This window comes from Oenanthe melanoleuca, chromosome 1, assembly GCF_029582105.1.
Source record: "Oenanthe melanoleuca isolate GR-GAL-2019-014 chromosome 1, OMel1.0, whole genome shotgun sequence".
Classification (NCBI taxonomy): domain Eukaryota; kingdom Metazoa; phylum Chordata; class Aves; order Passeriformes; family Muscicapidae; genus Oenanthe; species Oenanthe melanoleuca.
In genome coordinates, this window is record NC_079333.1 from 49,164,916 (window position 1) to 49,182,910 (window position 17,995).

The 17,995-nt window shown below is 42.0% G+C and overlaps 1 protein-coding gene across 2 annotated transcripts in view; it reads left to right on the forward strand.

The window, feature by feature from the left end:
* The window catches only part of SERTM1 (serine rich and transmembrane domain containing 1), a 56,632-nt gene that overhangs the window by 30,028 nt on the left and 8,609 nt on the right, over positions 1-17,995 (forward strand). The window contains exon 1 of one of the 2 annotated variants that reach the window (XM_056500061.1): positions 13,681-14,472. The exons of the other annotated variant lie outside the window; for it this stretch is intronic. Coding sequence (XP_056356036.1) covers positions 13,741-14,472 — 732 coding nt within the window. The 5' untranslated portion in view covers positions 13,681-13,740. Of the gene's footprint in view, positions 1-13,680; positions 14,473-17,995 lie in introns of those variants that run through there. 2 annotated transcript variants of the gene reach the window in all.

Below are 17,995 nucleotides of genomic sequence, written 5' to 3' on the forward strand. Positions count from 1 at the left end.
GAGCAGAGGGTCCACCTTGAGATAAAAAAGCAACTAGAAAACTCTGATAGTCAGCAGAAAATATGAAATAGTACAATTTTTTTCACATTAATAAAGGTAAACATGAATCTGTTTCACATAATTCAATATTTAGAATACTTTAGCACTTCACAAATTTTCATTTGCTTTGTGTATGCATGTACATAAAAATGGAGCCATGTAAAAAATTCTCAGTATGCAACATCTTTTCCTGGCTGCAAACAATAAATTTCTGGATTAAAAAAACAAAAAAAAACAAAAAAAAAACCAAACCAAACCAAAAAAAAAAAAAAAAAAAAACCAAAAAAAAAAAACCAAAAAAAAAACTACAATACATTAGTACAAGCTGGAATGGTATACTCATATATGGATATATATTCATAATTCTCTATAGAATGCTTTTTAAGCTCACTACACATGTAGAAACATGAATGTACCTGTGATATATGCACACTGGAACCCAGAAATTCAAGGACTCATAAATCAGAGGTTATACTAGCATAGATAGCCTGGAAAGTTCCCCTTCACTAATTCCTTTCTCAAATCTATCAGATTTTTCAGATTCTTTTTTACTCTGACTTGAAGTTTTTCCTTCCACATCCAGAGAATGGCACAAACCATCCTACCCCAAGAACTCTATTAGTAAGAGACTGGTTTTTAGCCTAAGAGAAAACAAGAGAACCCACAAAACAGGGGGGTGAGGAAAATGGCCCATGCAGAAAATTATTTCTTTTGCCACAGTTGTTCAAATGGAGCTGGAAACAGTGAAAGCAGAAGATCTTTCACCTCAGTGGTACCCTATGGCACCACATAAAAACCTCAGCCTGATTCCCAGAGATGAATGTTGAAAGGGAAAAAGCTGAAGTGTGGATCAGTGAGTCTGCTATATAGCAGCAAGAACAGGAGCCAAAGTATACCTCAGTGTGTTAATTAGTGGAACATTGATTGCAAGCCCTGGGAAATGACAGAAGAAATAGCTTCTCTTTGAATTTATAAGCATTGTAAACTTGTGCCTGAGGATTATTTAACAACAGATTTCCTTCTATCAGATAAGTAATACTTAAACACTTCTCAAAGCAGGAAAATGTCAAAAATTTTAAGGATTAATATCTGATTTAACTGGGTTACTCTAAGGGTCTGTACATACCCTCAAATGAAAATGCCTTGGTTTTCACAGCAGAAAAAAAACACCATTGGGAAGAAAGGGAAAGGTTCAAAGGAATAGAAGGATCACCCTCTAGAAGGATTTAAAATTCAGTTCACCTACATCAGGTCCCAAACAGTTGGAAGAAACATTTTCATATTTGCCCTCAATAGATTTTAGCTTGACTTTTAGCTGCCTGCAACCTGAGGTTGCCAGCAATTCTGACTGACCCCCAAATGTGAAGCACAATGTTAAATGCCTGAGAGATGCCCTCTGGTTTCTCTGGGCATTTCCTCATCTCTCAACACCACTCCAAGAATAATTTACCCAGGATGGCAACCCTCTGGCTGTGCTCCTGTGCTCCAGGGGTGAAAGCTACTCTCCCTCCTCATGACCTGCATGTATTTTTTCCTGGATGCCAAATACACCTGTACAGCTAACCTAATGGGGAAGGCTTGGTTCCTTCATGAAAATCAATGCCTGAAGAACTCTGCAGAAAAAAATGCATGGTTTCCACTCAGGTTTGACTGCATTCTAAATAGGAAGCTCAGACTCCTAAATCCTGTCAGCCCCACCTTTTCCTACCAATACATCCTGAAAGGAAAGCTCCACCTGCCCACACTTGGCACCTCACCCTTACTCTTTCTCTCCTCCTGAAACAGCTCCACCAGTGGGGTATCCTGCTGCATCAGTGCTTTGTGTTTCCTTCCCCAGTATATGGACTAAACTGCACAGGGAAAATCCTAAAACTGGAGGTAAAGAGCTGACATCTTCACCTTTAACTACTCAAATATTCATAGTGGTGGTGTTCTCTTCAGCCTCTTTTGCCAGCTCTTCCCCTTCTCTCTTCCCCTTGCTCTAATCTATCTCACTCAGGCTTACAAGGAGCCACATGTGTCTTAGGATAAAGAAGTAATAAATTCAGGAACCAGTCCTACTACCCAAAGAAGCAAAAGCTCCCAGGAATGGATATCCATTATTTATTTCATACCATCAAACTAATAAGTGCTACTAGTCTTTCTAGGAGCACTAGAAATGTCTGCTACATGACTTTTATGAAAAAATTAAGACATCCATTACACTAACAGCCCTTAGTACTTTCATATTCTGTTTTCAAAATACTTTGTAAGCATTATATTATATTAGTTATATTAGTTACATTAAACTCCTTGCAACAAAAATATAAAACTATTGTTTTCTTTCAGCTAGAATATGGCATATAGAATAGGGATAATATGAAGACAAAAGAATGGTTTAATGAAGGCCACAGAGATGATCAGAGGGCTGCAGCACCTCTTCTGTGAAGACAGGATGAGAGACTTGGGGCTGTCCAACCTGGAGGAGATAATGCTCCAGGAAGACCTTATAGCACCTTCCAGTGCCTGAAGAGCACTTTCAAGAAAGTTGGAGAGGGACTTTTTGCAATGAAGTGTAGTGACTGGACAAGAGGGAATGTCTTTAAACAGGAGGAGGTTTGGTTTAGATTAGATAATTAGGAAGAAATTCTTTACTCTGACAGTTGTGAGGCACTGGAACAGGTTGCCCAGAAAAATTGTAGATGCCCCATTCCTGGAAGAGTTCCAGGCTAGGTTGGATGAGGCTTTGAACAAGCTGGTCTAGTGGAAGGTGTCCCCTACTCATGGCAGGGGGGTTGGAACTTGGTGTTTTTCAAGGTCTCTTCCAATCCAAACCATCCTGTGACTATGGTTCTAAGACTGTCACAGCATCTCTTTTATTTTTATTGTATATTCTGAACAAAATCTCTCAAAAGCCAACCTCAACCACAGCCTTTTTTTGCTCCTCTGTTTCTCTCAGAGGTAGAATTAATGTGTGTGAAGAAGAGGGGCCACAAATCCCAAGTGGTGCTGCCACTTCTGTGTTTAGCGGATACCTGGGTCTTACACAGAGTGCTTTGATCTACCAAGCTATTAAATTATATTTGCCTGTACTTATGTATGCAAAACACTGGGTGCAATTTAGCTGGAAGAATATATTAATGCTAATTAGACTTTATATTATAAGAGATGAAATTCTGTCACCAGTTCATGTTTAACCACTGCAGTTCCCATTGCCATTGCTGCTGACTCTTCCATTATCTGCACTTTTGAGGATGAAAAATGACAATAACTCTGGCCCAAAAACCCTGAAGAAGACAAAAATCCTTCATGCTTTTGCATGAAATTTTTCACTGAGATGTGGAAGCCGGACCTCTTTAGTATAATTGAGAATCTTTGATTTGCTTTCAATGGGTGGGGATTTATCCATTCAACTCCCTTTAAATCCATGATTGAGTGACTGCCATATAACCAGCAATTTTACCATCAGCTACCATTCTGCTTAACTTTTAAGTAAAATAACACTGAGTGACCCTACAATCAGGCTTTTTATTCTCTCCAAACTTGGAAATACTCACAGAAGCCTACAGCCAATATAAGCTTTACTACTTTTTTTGCATCCTATGTCCATTTCTGCCTGCAGAGTGACCTACCTGAGATTAAAAATGCTATCAGTTACTATTCCCTCTATAGCTTTCAGAGACTATTCCAACTAAAAGGAGATAAAATGTAGCTCAGAGAGGAACAATGTTCAATATTATAGTAAAACTATCTGATTAATAGAAGAGGGCATATGACACTGCCTAGACAGCCCTTTCAATTTTAGACATAGCCTTGTTGTCCTGACACACACAGAGTATTACAGCATTAAGTGGCCCCATCTTGTTCCTCCTTGCAGCAAGTTTTGATCTCCAAGTCTGTGGCTATAATTTTACAGTGATGAGCTTAGAAATAGTCTACAGTCTTTAAAGCTGGTATTGGGGCATTTCCCTCCTCTGACTTGCATCTGCTAATTTAATTTTTCTACTTAGGTGTCTGAGCTGTGCTTTTGTTTTCAGAAAAGCTAATGAAATTAAGTGACCTCTTAGAAAAGGTTCAGTGTCTTCCAGAATAAGATTAAATGAATGAAAGAATATTCTTAACATATAAAATAGGAGAGCTAGGAAGGATAAACTAAGAGCTGAGGTATATTCACTGTTGACAAGACTGTTGACATCCTGTAGAAGCAAACACATATGGACTCCAGGCTGGTGACTGTTTTAGATGAAGATGGAAGATTTTAGTACTATAATTATTACCCAAATTCAAAATAGTGATCTACTACAGAAATTCCTATACCTGGTAAGGTTTAAGGGATAAATTCTGGCCTTATAATCCTACCATGGGATTTAGTGTCCAAAAAATTTCAGAGAATGGAAGCAGTTTTAATGCCTCTTGAGACCCCTGGCAATGTGCAGGCTCTCTAGGCTGCAGTCACTGTATGTCCACCTGTATCTCTGCAGCCCACAGAAGGGTAAGAAGCAGAGGAAAATAAGTCTCTTCCATAAGACAGTAATAGAATTAATTTGAAATCTGTTTTTCACTAGCACAGATAATTTTTTATACCTGGACCTTAGATTGCTTGTCCTGGTTTTAGACCTCTGTCCCTTCACCAAGCACAAAGGTGATATTTCAGAGATATATCGACATACAGAATTATTGAGTATATTATTAAAGTAAAGAAAAAAAACATGATCCTCTATCAGCTTACAATTTAGTGCACTTCAATGAATAGGAAGGCAGGAGTCATAACGTCACATCTTGCATGATAGAAAACACAAACAATAGTTTGACAGAAATTTATTTTGGGGAAAAGTGTGATGCCTTTGTTTTAATTCAGGTGACAACTTTGACTTCTTGTGTCTCTGGTACTTGTACAAAGAATATGTCAAAGCAACAGAACAAGATCCTAGGCTCCAAGTGTCCATGGGGTTACTGCTAAAACCTATTGAAAATACACTGGTACAGTTTAGAGTTGCAATACACATTCAGTACTGTTCCCTTTGCAAGGTGATTTGACATAAAAAGAGCTGTGGTAAGCCATTCAGTTTGGCATGGGTGATGGTTTGAAACAATCAGTCTTCTTTCAGAGACATCAGCAAATAACTAGAAAGGGGTAAAACTGAAGACTTGGGTCATTACTGATCTGGGCCTTAATGGAAATAAATTACCCTGGGAGAAAGGCTCAAATATACATCTTACATTGAAAACTCGTGAATTTTTAAAACTAATTCTGACATTTTTCTACTTACTAGGTGGAGAAAAGGTAATAATCAATCTTCTATATTCAACTTATTTTATGGCAATTTATTATGGGAATTTCTTAACTATTCTGTACATTTTAAAAACAATTACTTCAGTTTAAGGGCAACAGAAAGAGTAAATCAAATCCTTCTTTCATTTGTGATGTTATTTGCTGAAGACTTTGCACCCATTACACTACAGCTTGTCCAAAACTTAAAAGGTTGACTAAATAGCACTCTTTGGTGTTTCTGTGCTTCCAAATGTCAAGGACTTCACAGTTCATGTGACCATAACCAGGGACAAGTTTACCTTTTTCTGACAATCAGGACTACAGACCAAGAAACCCAGCAATTTACTAAAATGCATGCACATATCCATGTGTAAATTATGAGAAAGAAACATGGGTCATATCTGAAAAAGATTGTGGAATTTTTCCTTTCATTTCATGCAAAATCAGATTTTAAGCAGTCATGAATTTGTTGTAATGGTAGAGGGTGAAAAACTGGCACTAGCTGATGTCTTTTAATTAATTATGAAGGACAACTTGGAACAGAGATTATAAATAAACCAAATCAAAAATTCATTTTCCATAGCTGTTCTGCTAACAATCAGAAATAGCTGCCAAACAGAATACTTTTGTGGATTTCAATATTAGAAATCTGGCTCAAGAAAGCTGTCTTCCATCCTGAGCAATGGGAATAAATCAATCAGTTCAGAAGGCACACTTCTCCTTATAGGGCCTTCTTCTGCCACTCATGTGAATCACTGCTGCCCATGGAATTGCACATGCATAAAATTCTGTGAGAAGTGACTCATCCCCAGCATGCAGCTATTAGCCCTCCATCCTGGAACAGCTAAACCATCTTTCTCAGTCATCCCTTGAGCCTTCACCACAGTGTGGTGTTTGGCCTTGCCCCATTTCATTGGCAACAACATTAGGAAATAAAATCTTTGTATAGCATCTTTCATTGAAAGAGCTCTCCCACAGCAGCCACAGGAGAAAGGACATTGGGAAATGCCATGAAGAAGGCTCATCAGACACACCAAGTCAGGTCCTGTTCCTCACATGTGCCTGTCTCTCCCACTGCAGAGCTGGCCCTCCATGAACCTTGAGGCTTTTTGAAAAGAAAAGTAAGGCTTTTCAAGCTAGCAAAAACTGAAAATCAGGAAAAGGAAAAAATTAATGTTACAATTAACCAGGCTGACAAAACACAGGGCACTGTATTCATGACATGACCTGCATTTGTCTAAGTGTTTCACTACCCTCTCTGTGTTGGCTGGGCATGGGTAATAGCCTTGTTTGCAGTCAGCATGAGCCTTGGCTGGAGACCACAAAGCAAAAATCTAACATGATTTGTTGATCTGCCTTTCACAATCCATCCCATCCCTCCAAATGGCTGGGTCGAGCTGGGTCTACCCAATGGCTAGTTACACTTTAGCAGAGCTTTAAGTTTCCAAAGGTGCAGCACAGGAAGACCTTGATTGTTAGGTTTCCTCTGATCTGAAGCACAGACAAAAATGAATAGCAAAAAAGAATTGCATTTTCATAGGTACACATGAAATTGGATGAGAAAGTGTAACAACTCTAGTCCTGAGTTTTCTTTTTAAAACTTAAGGAGAGTCTATAAAAGAAAACACCTAAGGAGGCAGGAATAAAAGAATTGTAGTTGATAAGTGGCCTGAAGCACAGCTGCATAACATAGGATATATAATATACTTGCTTTAGGGTAAGAGCCTAGAAAACTGCAAAGCTCCACTTTCACCAAGGAGATAAGCATACCCAGAGAAGATTTATTTGCCTCTGTGCCTATCATGTTATGCTTTAGCATCCTTGACTGCAGTCAAGAGATTCCAAAGGCAAAGGATCTGATGTCAGTGCCAGAAGAGGACTCTCCTCATATACTGCTAAGCACATGTTTAGTACTCTTCAGAATCACATCCAACTTATAGAAACACTGTCTGAATTGAAAAGCCTACTAAAATTGCACTTGCCATTAAGATGGCTGGGTTTTGAAAATTTAAAAAACTGAAGTATCTGTAAAAAAACTGTGTGTCTTTGGCATTTCTGTTCACAGATAACCTGTGATTATTTGCCTTTGGTATTATAAGACTCTAAACCAGCAGGGAATCCACTTCTTTTTTCACCAACACTTCAGATGTGAATAGATCACAGAAAGAGGCAGGAACAGCTGCTATTTTTTCACTCTTGGTTGGTGACAGAACTCGCATTTTATTATAGGGCTGGGATGAAAAGCTGATCTTCTCAGAGTATATGTTCCTGGGTTGATATGTTCAGATGCACTCAGGAGCTGATAAGTTATCAAAATTATTCTATCTCAGTGCTGATGTCACAGAACTTTATGCTACCACTCCAAACAATTACCTAAGGTTATCACACAGCTCAGAGATTTTCTCTGACTTTGATGAAAAAAAGACACTACAGAAAAAGGCAATGTTACCTCAGGTGCAAAAAGAAGCAGCATCCACTGACTTTTGAGATGTTAAAATTATAAAAAATCTCCCATTTCTCAGAATTACAATGAACTTCCTTTCCTTACACTGCTTTTTTTTCCCCCTCAGCTCAAAGTTTATTACTGTATTAAAAAAAAAAAAAAAAAGAAAAAAAGAAAAAAAAGAAAAAAAAAGATTCCTTCCAAAGAGAGAGAGGACTCATTTGGGAATATTTACTATTTCATCTGACATAAATAGATGGGTTGCAGTAGCTGTGCTTTATCCCCTGGGTAAAAGGCAGCCTCACATGAGATCTGTCTTGCACTTTGGGTTTGTTTTCCCTCCTTGCTGTGGGCTCTGCAGCTGGCTCTGTAGGCTTCAAACAGGAGGCCCCTAAAGAGATTCCTCTCTACTGTTGTTGCTTCTGCTGTTTTGTGGAGATGAGATTGTTCTTATGGTGGGATCATTTATCTTTGTGATGGAGGTCCTGATTTTCTAAGCTATACTTAGGTCACTTGGAAGAACTCCTCCACTGTAATGGATCTTTAGAATCACCTCAGATCACATCTGTACCCCCTTTAAAGCACTTGTGCTCTCACAGAATGGTAATTGATGATTGTTGAGTACGTGGGTATCAGATTTGTAATGGTTTGATTAGCTGACAGCTACGTAACTATCTTTTGAAAATGACTTAGACATTAGGATGTCACAGGTAAGGATACCAGGGTAGTTCTGCCTTGGATATATCCAGTATTTTTAGGAGGATCATCTGATACAGGTGAAGTGGCAGTCAAAAGTGTGCCTGTGAACAGACTAGGTACAAAATTATGCCTCAAGTAGCATATCAGTGAAAACAGTGGTTGTACTGACTGATACAGTGATGTCCTTTTGGGAGAGCTTCTGGGCTGCAGTGAAGGCAAAGGTACAGAACAACACTAGAATTTGGAAATGCTGGCTTGGCACTTAAAGCTTTTCTGGCTCCACAGAAAACCCTTTCTAGATGGCAGTCAATCCCCCTCCCCACAACTTTTCTAATAAAATACAGTGAATATATATATTTAAACAATAAAAAAGGGTGGGAGTTGGCTGCTTGGATTTTCCTTAAAATACTTAATTGTATGTGTATATTTGGAGATTCCAATACAGATTCCAATACAGAGAGTGGAGAACTGGGGCTCAGCTCAGTGCCATTTGAGGTACCCTCAGGCATGCTGCCTGCATCCTAGTTACCAAGTAAGAAATCTGAATATTCCCTACAGTCCCTGTTCACATCTACCAGCACTCCAAAATGTCTCAGGTACCCTATGACATCTAAAACACCATGGGTGGTAAATGTGGGCAAGATGCCCTGGTTCAATAGGTTTAATCTGATGCTACCAATACTCAAGTAAACCAGAATCAATTTCATTGAAATAAGGCAATTAGACATTATGAACTTAGGGCAAGAAACATCTTGGTCCTTCTCACAGAGAGACAGATAATGAGAAAAACCACACATACACACATGGCATCTTACAAGTGCTCTGCCTAGAAAAACTTAAAGTGGAGTTTGTGTCTTCATGAAGACAAGAAGCAATTAGCCACAAGACACAAATTTCCATGAAAACAAACTTTTGCAGTTGCAATACTTGCAGAACTATTTATTCATCATAAGTTATAGATGAATTTCATCACCTTTAAAAATCAGGTGCAACTTTCTCATCTGGCTCTGTACAGGATTTGCTGTTGGCTGTTAATGAACCCTGATCCCCAGAAATAGCAGTCCCCAGACATGAGAAGACACCACCATTTGACCTTGGGCATTATCCATGTACTTAATGTACCTCACTGCCCATATGTCCTAAACACAGAGCCAACTTATAAAAATTAAAAAGATTCTATGAAAAATGCTGACTACTAACAGACAGAGCTGATCCATGCCAAGGTTTTATATCATGGATAAGCAGTGTACGAGGCACCTGTCCTCTCATTAGAATGTGAATCTATTAATATGATACAAGTGACATTTAGGGAAATGAATAGCCCATTATTCCATAGGGGTCTCATTAAAGTTAGCCTCTCCTGAGGTTGCTTCATGGCAAAGTTTGTAAGTGGATTAGTAGGAAGCATGGAGAGAATGAATGAACTTCAGTGACTGCTCCTTATAATGACTCCAGGTAATTAAAAAGACCAGAGGTGTCTGGAGAATTCTACATCTAATAGTGGCCTAACAGTATTTTAAAAACATCTAACGATGGAGTTAATTGAGCTTTAGAATTCATTTAGATGGTCCTTGCATTAACAAGTAGCTTTTTTGTGATGGAGGAATTAGAAGTTAAATATTGTCTCAATAAGTCTTCAAAGATGTTTCCTATTTTCTGTGTTGGCCATTATTAAATAGTAATGTTTATGGAAATTACAGTGCCAAAGCCTTTTCAGTATTGGAAAATGTTACCCTGAAAACTCATTAGCTTTCAGCCACTATGTTCACAAAAAGTACAAGACAAAATGGGTGCTGAAGGCAATGCTACAAGCTGAGTACAAATCCAGGCACTAAGAGGACATGGTCAGGTTCAGGAAGGCATTACTATTCAGTGCCTTCTCCTGGGAGCTTGGTGAAGAATGAGGGAAGAGACAGTATTCACTGGTTGTCCAAATAGCAGAAGGTTTTATTTTTAACCTGGGTCTCAGTAGAACTGCACTCTCTATATGTAAATGTTTAAAGTGGAAAGCTCAGCTAAACAGATGAGGATCTGATTTTTTTGGGTGGGATATATTTCATTTAACGGTTATGTTCCTCTGTCTTGGGAGTGCAATGAAGCAGACCTTGCTGAGGTAGTTCCTAAGCTCCTTAGATAGCCAAAACAAGAAACAGAGGTGGCTTTAAGGCCACCAGAGAAGGTCATGTGTATCTAACTCCTGTACTCAAACTTGGATGAGTAAGAACTCCCTTTGGAAGTTTTTATAGTCACTGTTTGCTTATTCCACCACCTAATGACTCTGAGCAGGTACAGGAAATCATATCAAGAATCATCAAATCAGTAATGTAATTTTCCATATTTTTCTGTATTCTAAGAAAAGCTATTAAAAGCTATCCCCTATAGTCATGCTGTCTCACAGACAGCCTAGTAGCAGCAGGAATGACACTGAGCTCTGGAGGCCCAATCACAGTAAGCATCAGCTAAGTTACATCTCCTTGATGTGCTCTTTCCAAAACCTCAGAGGCAACCAGACCCATCCAGACCCTCTCAACCTCCTGCTCTGACTCCAAGGAAAAGTCAGTACTTATCTGACTGCAACTGCATTTAAAAAAAAAAAAAAAAAGCTCTATTTGTTACTGTTTTTATTATTATTCTCATCATTTCAAGACTCCATACACTTTATTCTGCTTTACTGTCATCTTTCTTATTTCTCTGTTTTATTAATACTCTTGATACAGTTTATCATTGCAAAACATTTTGAAACACATTTTGCATGAAAGAGACTGTCCTGAGGAAGGGCCAACTCACACTGTGCTGTTTGCATAGAGAGCATGAAGGAGGAAGAGCAATAAAAGAGCAACTTAATTACTTTGGAGCTGTGGTGCTCCCTGCTGCCACGGCCTCTGCATGCGGTCCTGACGCAGCCACCAGCGCTGGTGAGAGAGGCTGACAACTCCTCTGGTGCAGCTTTACCCAATGTCACTGAGCAGCTCACAGCACATGAACAAGCCACAAAGAGGAGCAGGACATCCCTGGTGTAGCTCAGGCTAAAAAACTTACACAAACAGCAGTGACCTCCAATTAGTACAAAAGGCTTTCTGCCCTGTTCCTCTTTCTGCCCTGTTCTCTCTCCTCTGCTGAACAAATCAAAACCTCTTCTAGCAGTGCTGCTCACCTCCCCTTGAGAGGTGCTTTACCCAGGAAAAGAATGAAAAATCAGAGCACAGCTGCAAAAAATAATTCTCACTTGTTGCCTAAGTGCTTGTATTTTTTGTAGCTGAACAAGCTAGGATGATATGACCTAGCCTACATTGCACATGTTGGAGATTGTAAGACATAGTGGACAGATCCAGATCTGACTTCTCAGTTTCTTCCAGAGCCAAGGATTAGTAGTGACTGTGACTGTGCCTGATGCTGTGCAGTAAGCACATTCATCAGTGGGAAGCACTCAGAAATTTTCTCATTCTTCAGTGGATTAGGCTTTGAGCAAAAATCCAGAAAAATAACACAAGTCCAAGTGATCCTAGCTTGTTTCCTTTAGAAAGCATAGGGGTTTTTTCTGGCCAGTCCTAGCAACAACATGCCTGGCTTACCAGGCACTTCAGCTCTGTTGCATTTGCCTTTTCTTCTGTTCTTCTCCCTGCTTGACCTTGGGAAAATTCTTGCTGTCTGTCCCAGGTTGTAATTCCATTGCTGGAATAATTGACCTATAACAGAAACAACAGAAACTCCACTGACTTTTTTTTTCTTTTTCTTTTCCCCAAGATTCAAACATTTTGCTTTACCACTTCTAGTTCTCTTATATCCTAAGAATTTTGTACCTGGGAACTTATCTATATGCAAAATCAGTGTTGAGAGCTTCAATGCACCATCTGTCTCTGTTTATACCTAGTGACATCCCAGACACAGGGCTTGTACCAGGAAGTCTCTGCCTCTAGTCTGGGCACACAAATAATAAGGGATATATGAAATTATCTGTATTTTTTTAAATGATTCCATCAGGATTATTCACTTCTAATCTAACCATTGGCAGTACTGTAGTAGGTATCCACAACATTTTTTTCCCCACAGTTTCAACAGGCTTTGTGTGCTATTTCCACAGAAGTTAATGTAATCAGCAAGTTCACTGTCAAATGTGCCCTTTTCTGCAGTGGATGCAAGTTGAAGTGAGCCAGTGTCTGCTTCCAGGTTAGAAATATCATAACACTAACTAATGCTCTATTCTTTTTTTGTTCATATGCCATGCATGTGACTTTCCACTCTGAAAAGCCAAACCTGAGACAAAAAAACCACCCCAAACCAACAAAAACATTGATTTCCTTTTTCACAGGCAAAATAGGGAACATTTTTGCCACTTGAAAGTCAAACCTATCTCTTGTTGCTGCTCTCACTGGTTATTATCAAGGAGAAATATGGCTCAGTCTCAGGAATGATTATTCCTTCAAGCTTTGTCTTTTTTTCTACTTATTCATATGTCTTGTTCCTCCAACACTGGCTGTTTCATGACATTCCAAGTTACTCTTCCACTGAAACTGTGTAGACTGCATCAAAGAAAGCTCATCTCAGAGAAGTGCCTCTGCAGCATATTATGGACTGCACATCTCCCTAAGAGCAATTTAAAATGAAGAACAACCTTTTCCAACATCCTTTCAGAACTGCACATGGACATTAGCCAGACACAAGACTGAGCTGCAGAGGGTGCATTAAACTCCCCATCTGCTCTTCACAGTGCTCATCACTGATGTCTAACCCACAGTAAAGTCATTTGGCCAAAAAAAAGCCATAGTGGATGAGACAAGCATACCAGAATCCAGATGAACCTTTCCTTCCTCAGTGTCCATGGAAGGAAATGTGTCTGATCCAGCCAAAATTTTCTCATTATTTCATTACAGAACACATAATATCTGTAGGTAAGTCATTCTCCAAATGAACTAGGGAAGCCAGGTTTTGTTCTCATTTACACTATTTTATTATCTCAATTGATCTTATCGCAACTATTAATTCACTGCAGTGTACATGATGTCAGAGTATCCCTGAGGGTCCCAGCAGCCATCCGAAAACCTGGCAGAGTTTTCCAAAGTCATCTGCAAGTTCCCACTTTCCAGGAAACCTCTTTTCCAACCCACTCCTTGGCTAGGTCCAGCTCCCCACGACCTGACCCCTCTGCAGACGCCCTGCTCCGAAGGAGCCCGCATTTCCCACAGGCAGCTCTGCCCGGTGGGACACGGACTCAATATGGGATTTTATTTTATTTTGTTTTTTTAAGGGGCCAGCCCCGGCTCGTTTCAGGGGTGTATGACAGCCGCGGGACGGTAGGAGCGAGGTGTTGATGCGGGTGCGTGCGATGCGCGGTGACCTCCATCCCCTAGCGCCGGTGAGGCGGGGGGCTCGCCGGGGCCAGCACGGCACGGCACGGCACGGTACAGCACGGCACGGTACAGCACAGCCCAGCACGGCACGGCACAGCCCGGCCCGTCCGGGGGGCAGCGGCTGGCGAGGGGCGGGGGGCGCGGGCCGGGCGAGGGGCGGGCCGGGGGCGGCGCTGCCTCCGCGGCCGTGCGGGACGGAGCGGGGCTGGAGCGGGGCTGGAGCGGGGCTGGAGCGGGGCTGGAGCGGGGCTGGAGCGGGGCTGGAGCCGCGCAGGGCAGCGCGGAGGAAGAGCGGGGCGGCTGCGGGCAGAAGGTGCCGCGCTGCCGCTTGCGCCCGAGCCGGAGCATCCCGAGCCGGAGCATCCCGAGCCGGAGCATCCCGGCGGCGTCAGCCCTCTGCTTTCCGAGGGAGGTGGACGCTCCGGGTGCGGGGTGTTGTTTTGTGCCCTGCCCCTCAGACGGTGCGGTTTTTGGTGCCCTGGCGCTCGGCTGTCGCCCGCAGGTTCCCGCAGCCCGGGGCCGCTCGCTGCCGCTGTCCGGTCGGGACCCGGCGGGTTCGGGAAGCTCTGTGCGCCCGGGAGCAGCTCCCGCCGTGCCTCGCCCGTGCTGCTGCTCCGAGGGAGCATCCTCAGCGGTTTGCCTGTCCTGTGCTGAAACCAAGGGCGTTCGGTTTTCACAAGCGTTTAACCGAGGTATGTGCTTTGTGGCCTGTGCTTGATCGCTCACAAACGTCTTTTGGGAAGAGCCTGCATTTAGCCTAACTCACTTGGCGGGTTGGCAGGGTGCTTGAATTGAACGAACGCTTCCTGGGTTTGGAAAAATTGTTTTTGGCGGAGGGAAAAAGAGGAACGCTCTGGGAGAGCGTGGGGACAGCACGGGTCTGCACAGCTTCTGGAAGGAGGGATGCGGAGAGAAGGGAGGCACGGGCTGGTTTCTTTTGCCGAAAGATGCTGCAGCCCAGGGGTGTGATAGCGCAGACCACTGGGTCATCACTGTGCAAGCGAATTCTTGGCTTAGCTGGCGTAAGCACGGACTGTGCTCTTTCACATTGTTTGCGGAAAGATGACGGGGAAAGGATTGCTCTCTCTGCAAATTAATTGTAACATGCCTGTCCAATGTAGTGGGAGAAGAGCTGAGCTTAGACAGCATAGCATGGAAAAAAAAAACCACAGGATGGATGTATGAAAAATGTGCCCTTTGCAAGTACTTTATGTCTGCCTAAAAGCTGCAGGCTGTTTCAACATCATCTTGCTAGATGCAATAAAGTTTGGAACAGAAATCAAGTGAAGCAAGCTCTTCCTACCCTTGCAAATGCTAAACAGTTAGAGGAAAATTGTGAAAATAGTGGTAAAGGGCTGAGAATTTGCCACGCTGATTAACATTTATGTAAGCAAAGACAATTAGGAATGCATACTAGCTATTATTAAATTAATTCTTAGCTAATTATAGCAGAAAGGGAGAAAGATGAATAGGAGAAATGTGTAAAATCTGTACCATATAAGACACATATAGTGCTGGCAGTTTTGTTATGATAAGGGATCCAGCTGGAGTGTCACGTCTGTTTCCTTGTGATTTTGCTTTTTACAGTCATTTTGAACCCACTCTAACTTTCCTGTGCCTGAACAGACTGAAACAAAAGGCAACCTGAAACCACCAGCTGCCTTCTCTCTGCTACCGTGCCTAGAAGGGCTTGTTCCCCTTAGGGATGGCTGCTGGTTGTAGCTGTGTTGCCTTCCTTTCCCTCTTCCTCGGACTGGGTGACCCCTGTCACTCGAGGTGGGGGAAAGAAAAGGCAGGCATGTCCCCCCTGCCTCCCTCTCATTTCCCCAGCTTTCCTGTGCTCTGGCACACAGGCTGGCCTGCCTGCAGGCTGCTACTTGCTGTATCCAGTACGTGTGCTTTGCTGTCAACAGGATACATGCTGCAGGACCTGGAATTGCTGGGGAAGGGGTCTTGGGCTATTCCAGCATTCCAGCTCTCATCTATTACTGTCAACATGTAAGCATGTGGATATATTTGGCTCAGGAAGTTATTGCCATGGCTATTTTGTTAATCTTTTCAGATGTAAAAGGCTGAACTGGGATGAATCGCCTCTGCCAAGTGCCTTTGTTCATAATTGTGTCTTACTGGTGCAGTGCAAATTATAAGTTGTATCCTGTAAATTCCCCATCAGAGGCAGGAAGCAACAGAGCCTTTCCTCCTTGCACCCCATCTACACAGAAACAGAAGAGGAATTATTTCAATGACAGAGTACATTCAGAAGTTGCTGAAAAATCTGATATTTCTGATAGGTCTGAGACTTGGAATCTAAATACTAAAAAGTCAGTATATTTTCACTTCTACCTCCTGCACTCTTTTGCAAGGAGTCCTCCCCCTGTGTCTTCATGACTGCGGTCGCCTCCTTTTCCTGGCTTGTGCAGAGGAAATCCTGTTACGACATAGTCTATCCATGGTGCTGCAAAACCCACCTCTTAGCCTGCCACTTCCCCTCTTTGCCAGTCCTGCTGCTGCTCCCTCTTTCCCCCTGCATCTGGCATGTCAGTCTGAGGCTTTGCTTTCAAGTGTCCTTGACAGTCACCTGCACACGATGTACCAAGTCTCCTGTTTTGCCAGGATGTACCCCTGGGCTTTGATCAGCCTGTGCTCTCAGCATCTTTCTCCCTCGAGCCATCATCTTTGCATTTCTCTGAGCTCCACCCTGTGCTTACTTGTAGCTTCACATAGGCACCTTGTCCATCATTCCTTTCATTTCCTTGAAATGTCCCAGCACATTTGCTTTGGTTTGATGCCTTCAGCAGCCATCTGGTGAGATGCTGAGACAAGCCCTCACCAGTGCTGTCACCATCCCTGCCACTGGAATTACTCTTGCTCTGGGCTGGAGCACAGCAGTGTCCCCTAAAGCTAGGACATCTGAGAGGCAGTTGTTGAACAGATCACTCTAGCACCAGCAGAAGCTCTCCTTCCATAGCCTACATCACTCACTTGCTCTTTTTTGGCATTTGAGGTGCAACCCTGCCCCCTTATGCTTGCACAGCACAGCGTGGCTCGCTGCAGCTCCCTTTGCAATCATGTTGTCCCTCTGCCTAAGTTGTTGCAGGCTGTTTTGCAAACAGGGACTAGATGTGAATGTTAGGCACACAAATATGCCATGGCTTCTTTGTCAGGGGAGGGAATGCATGCAGCCTGTGTCTGTAAAATAAGGAATGGCATGAGGATAGGGATCTTCTATTACAGCAGTAAGGGAGAATTAAAGGAGAAGGGTGTTTTCTTACTTTTTCTTGGTAAAGCACGCTGAGGTACCCAAGTCAGGAAGCAGAGTTACAGTGAGTTACTATGATAGCACATCTGTGCCTAAAACTGCCTTGACATTTAAGTGTACAGCATGTAGTTGATACTGAATCAGTGTTTTTTTGGAGAGAAAAAAAATCTCAGAATGATGCATTAACAGAAATTTCTGTTGAACTAAGTGTAAAAAATTGTGTCCTACCTTATATTGTGACAAGGTTCCTAAGAAGGTAGAAATGAAATCTGTGCAACATTTTTGGGTTTGATATGGATTTATAAAATTGTGATTTATAAAATGTGTGATTTATACCTGTTATTTTTATAAAATATATTGAAATCAGTGTATCAGCTTAATTTTGCAATAGAAAAGCATTTTCTTAACGTTCAGGACTCTACTTCCTGGTGACAGCTTCTTTAGCTAAGGACCAATAGCCCCATTGATAGCAAAGTTGAAGGGTACTTACTGTTCAGCAGAACTCCTTGCTGTAATCTGCCCAGAATTCTCCTGAGACAGGATGGACATACCTGCATGGGAGATGAGGGCTCCCAAGTATGCTCGTGGGTGCAGCCACTTCATTGGCATCGGGCAGGAGGATGTGCTGCAGCACTGGGAGAGACAATAGAGACCTAAAATCCATTCAGTTCCAGATTCAGCCACACTTTGTTCTAAAATTGCATTCCTCGTACACTAATGGGATGTGTATGATATTTTTGAGGGGTTTTTCCCTTCTACCTGGAGCTGGAGTCCTTGAGGATCTAACTAAGCACTTCAAGTTTTTAGTTTGACACATGGCCACTTGGCCTCAGTTGTGGAGTCCAGTGCTGCTCTGCCTGTCAAATAAAAATAGGTGGTTATTGGGAGCCCATGTGAAGAGTCAGGCATGAAGCAGCAAAATTAACTTTTGTTTGTTCTGAGATTAATTACATCAC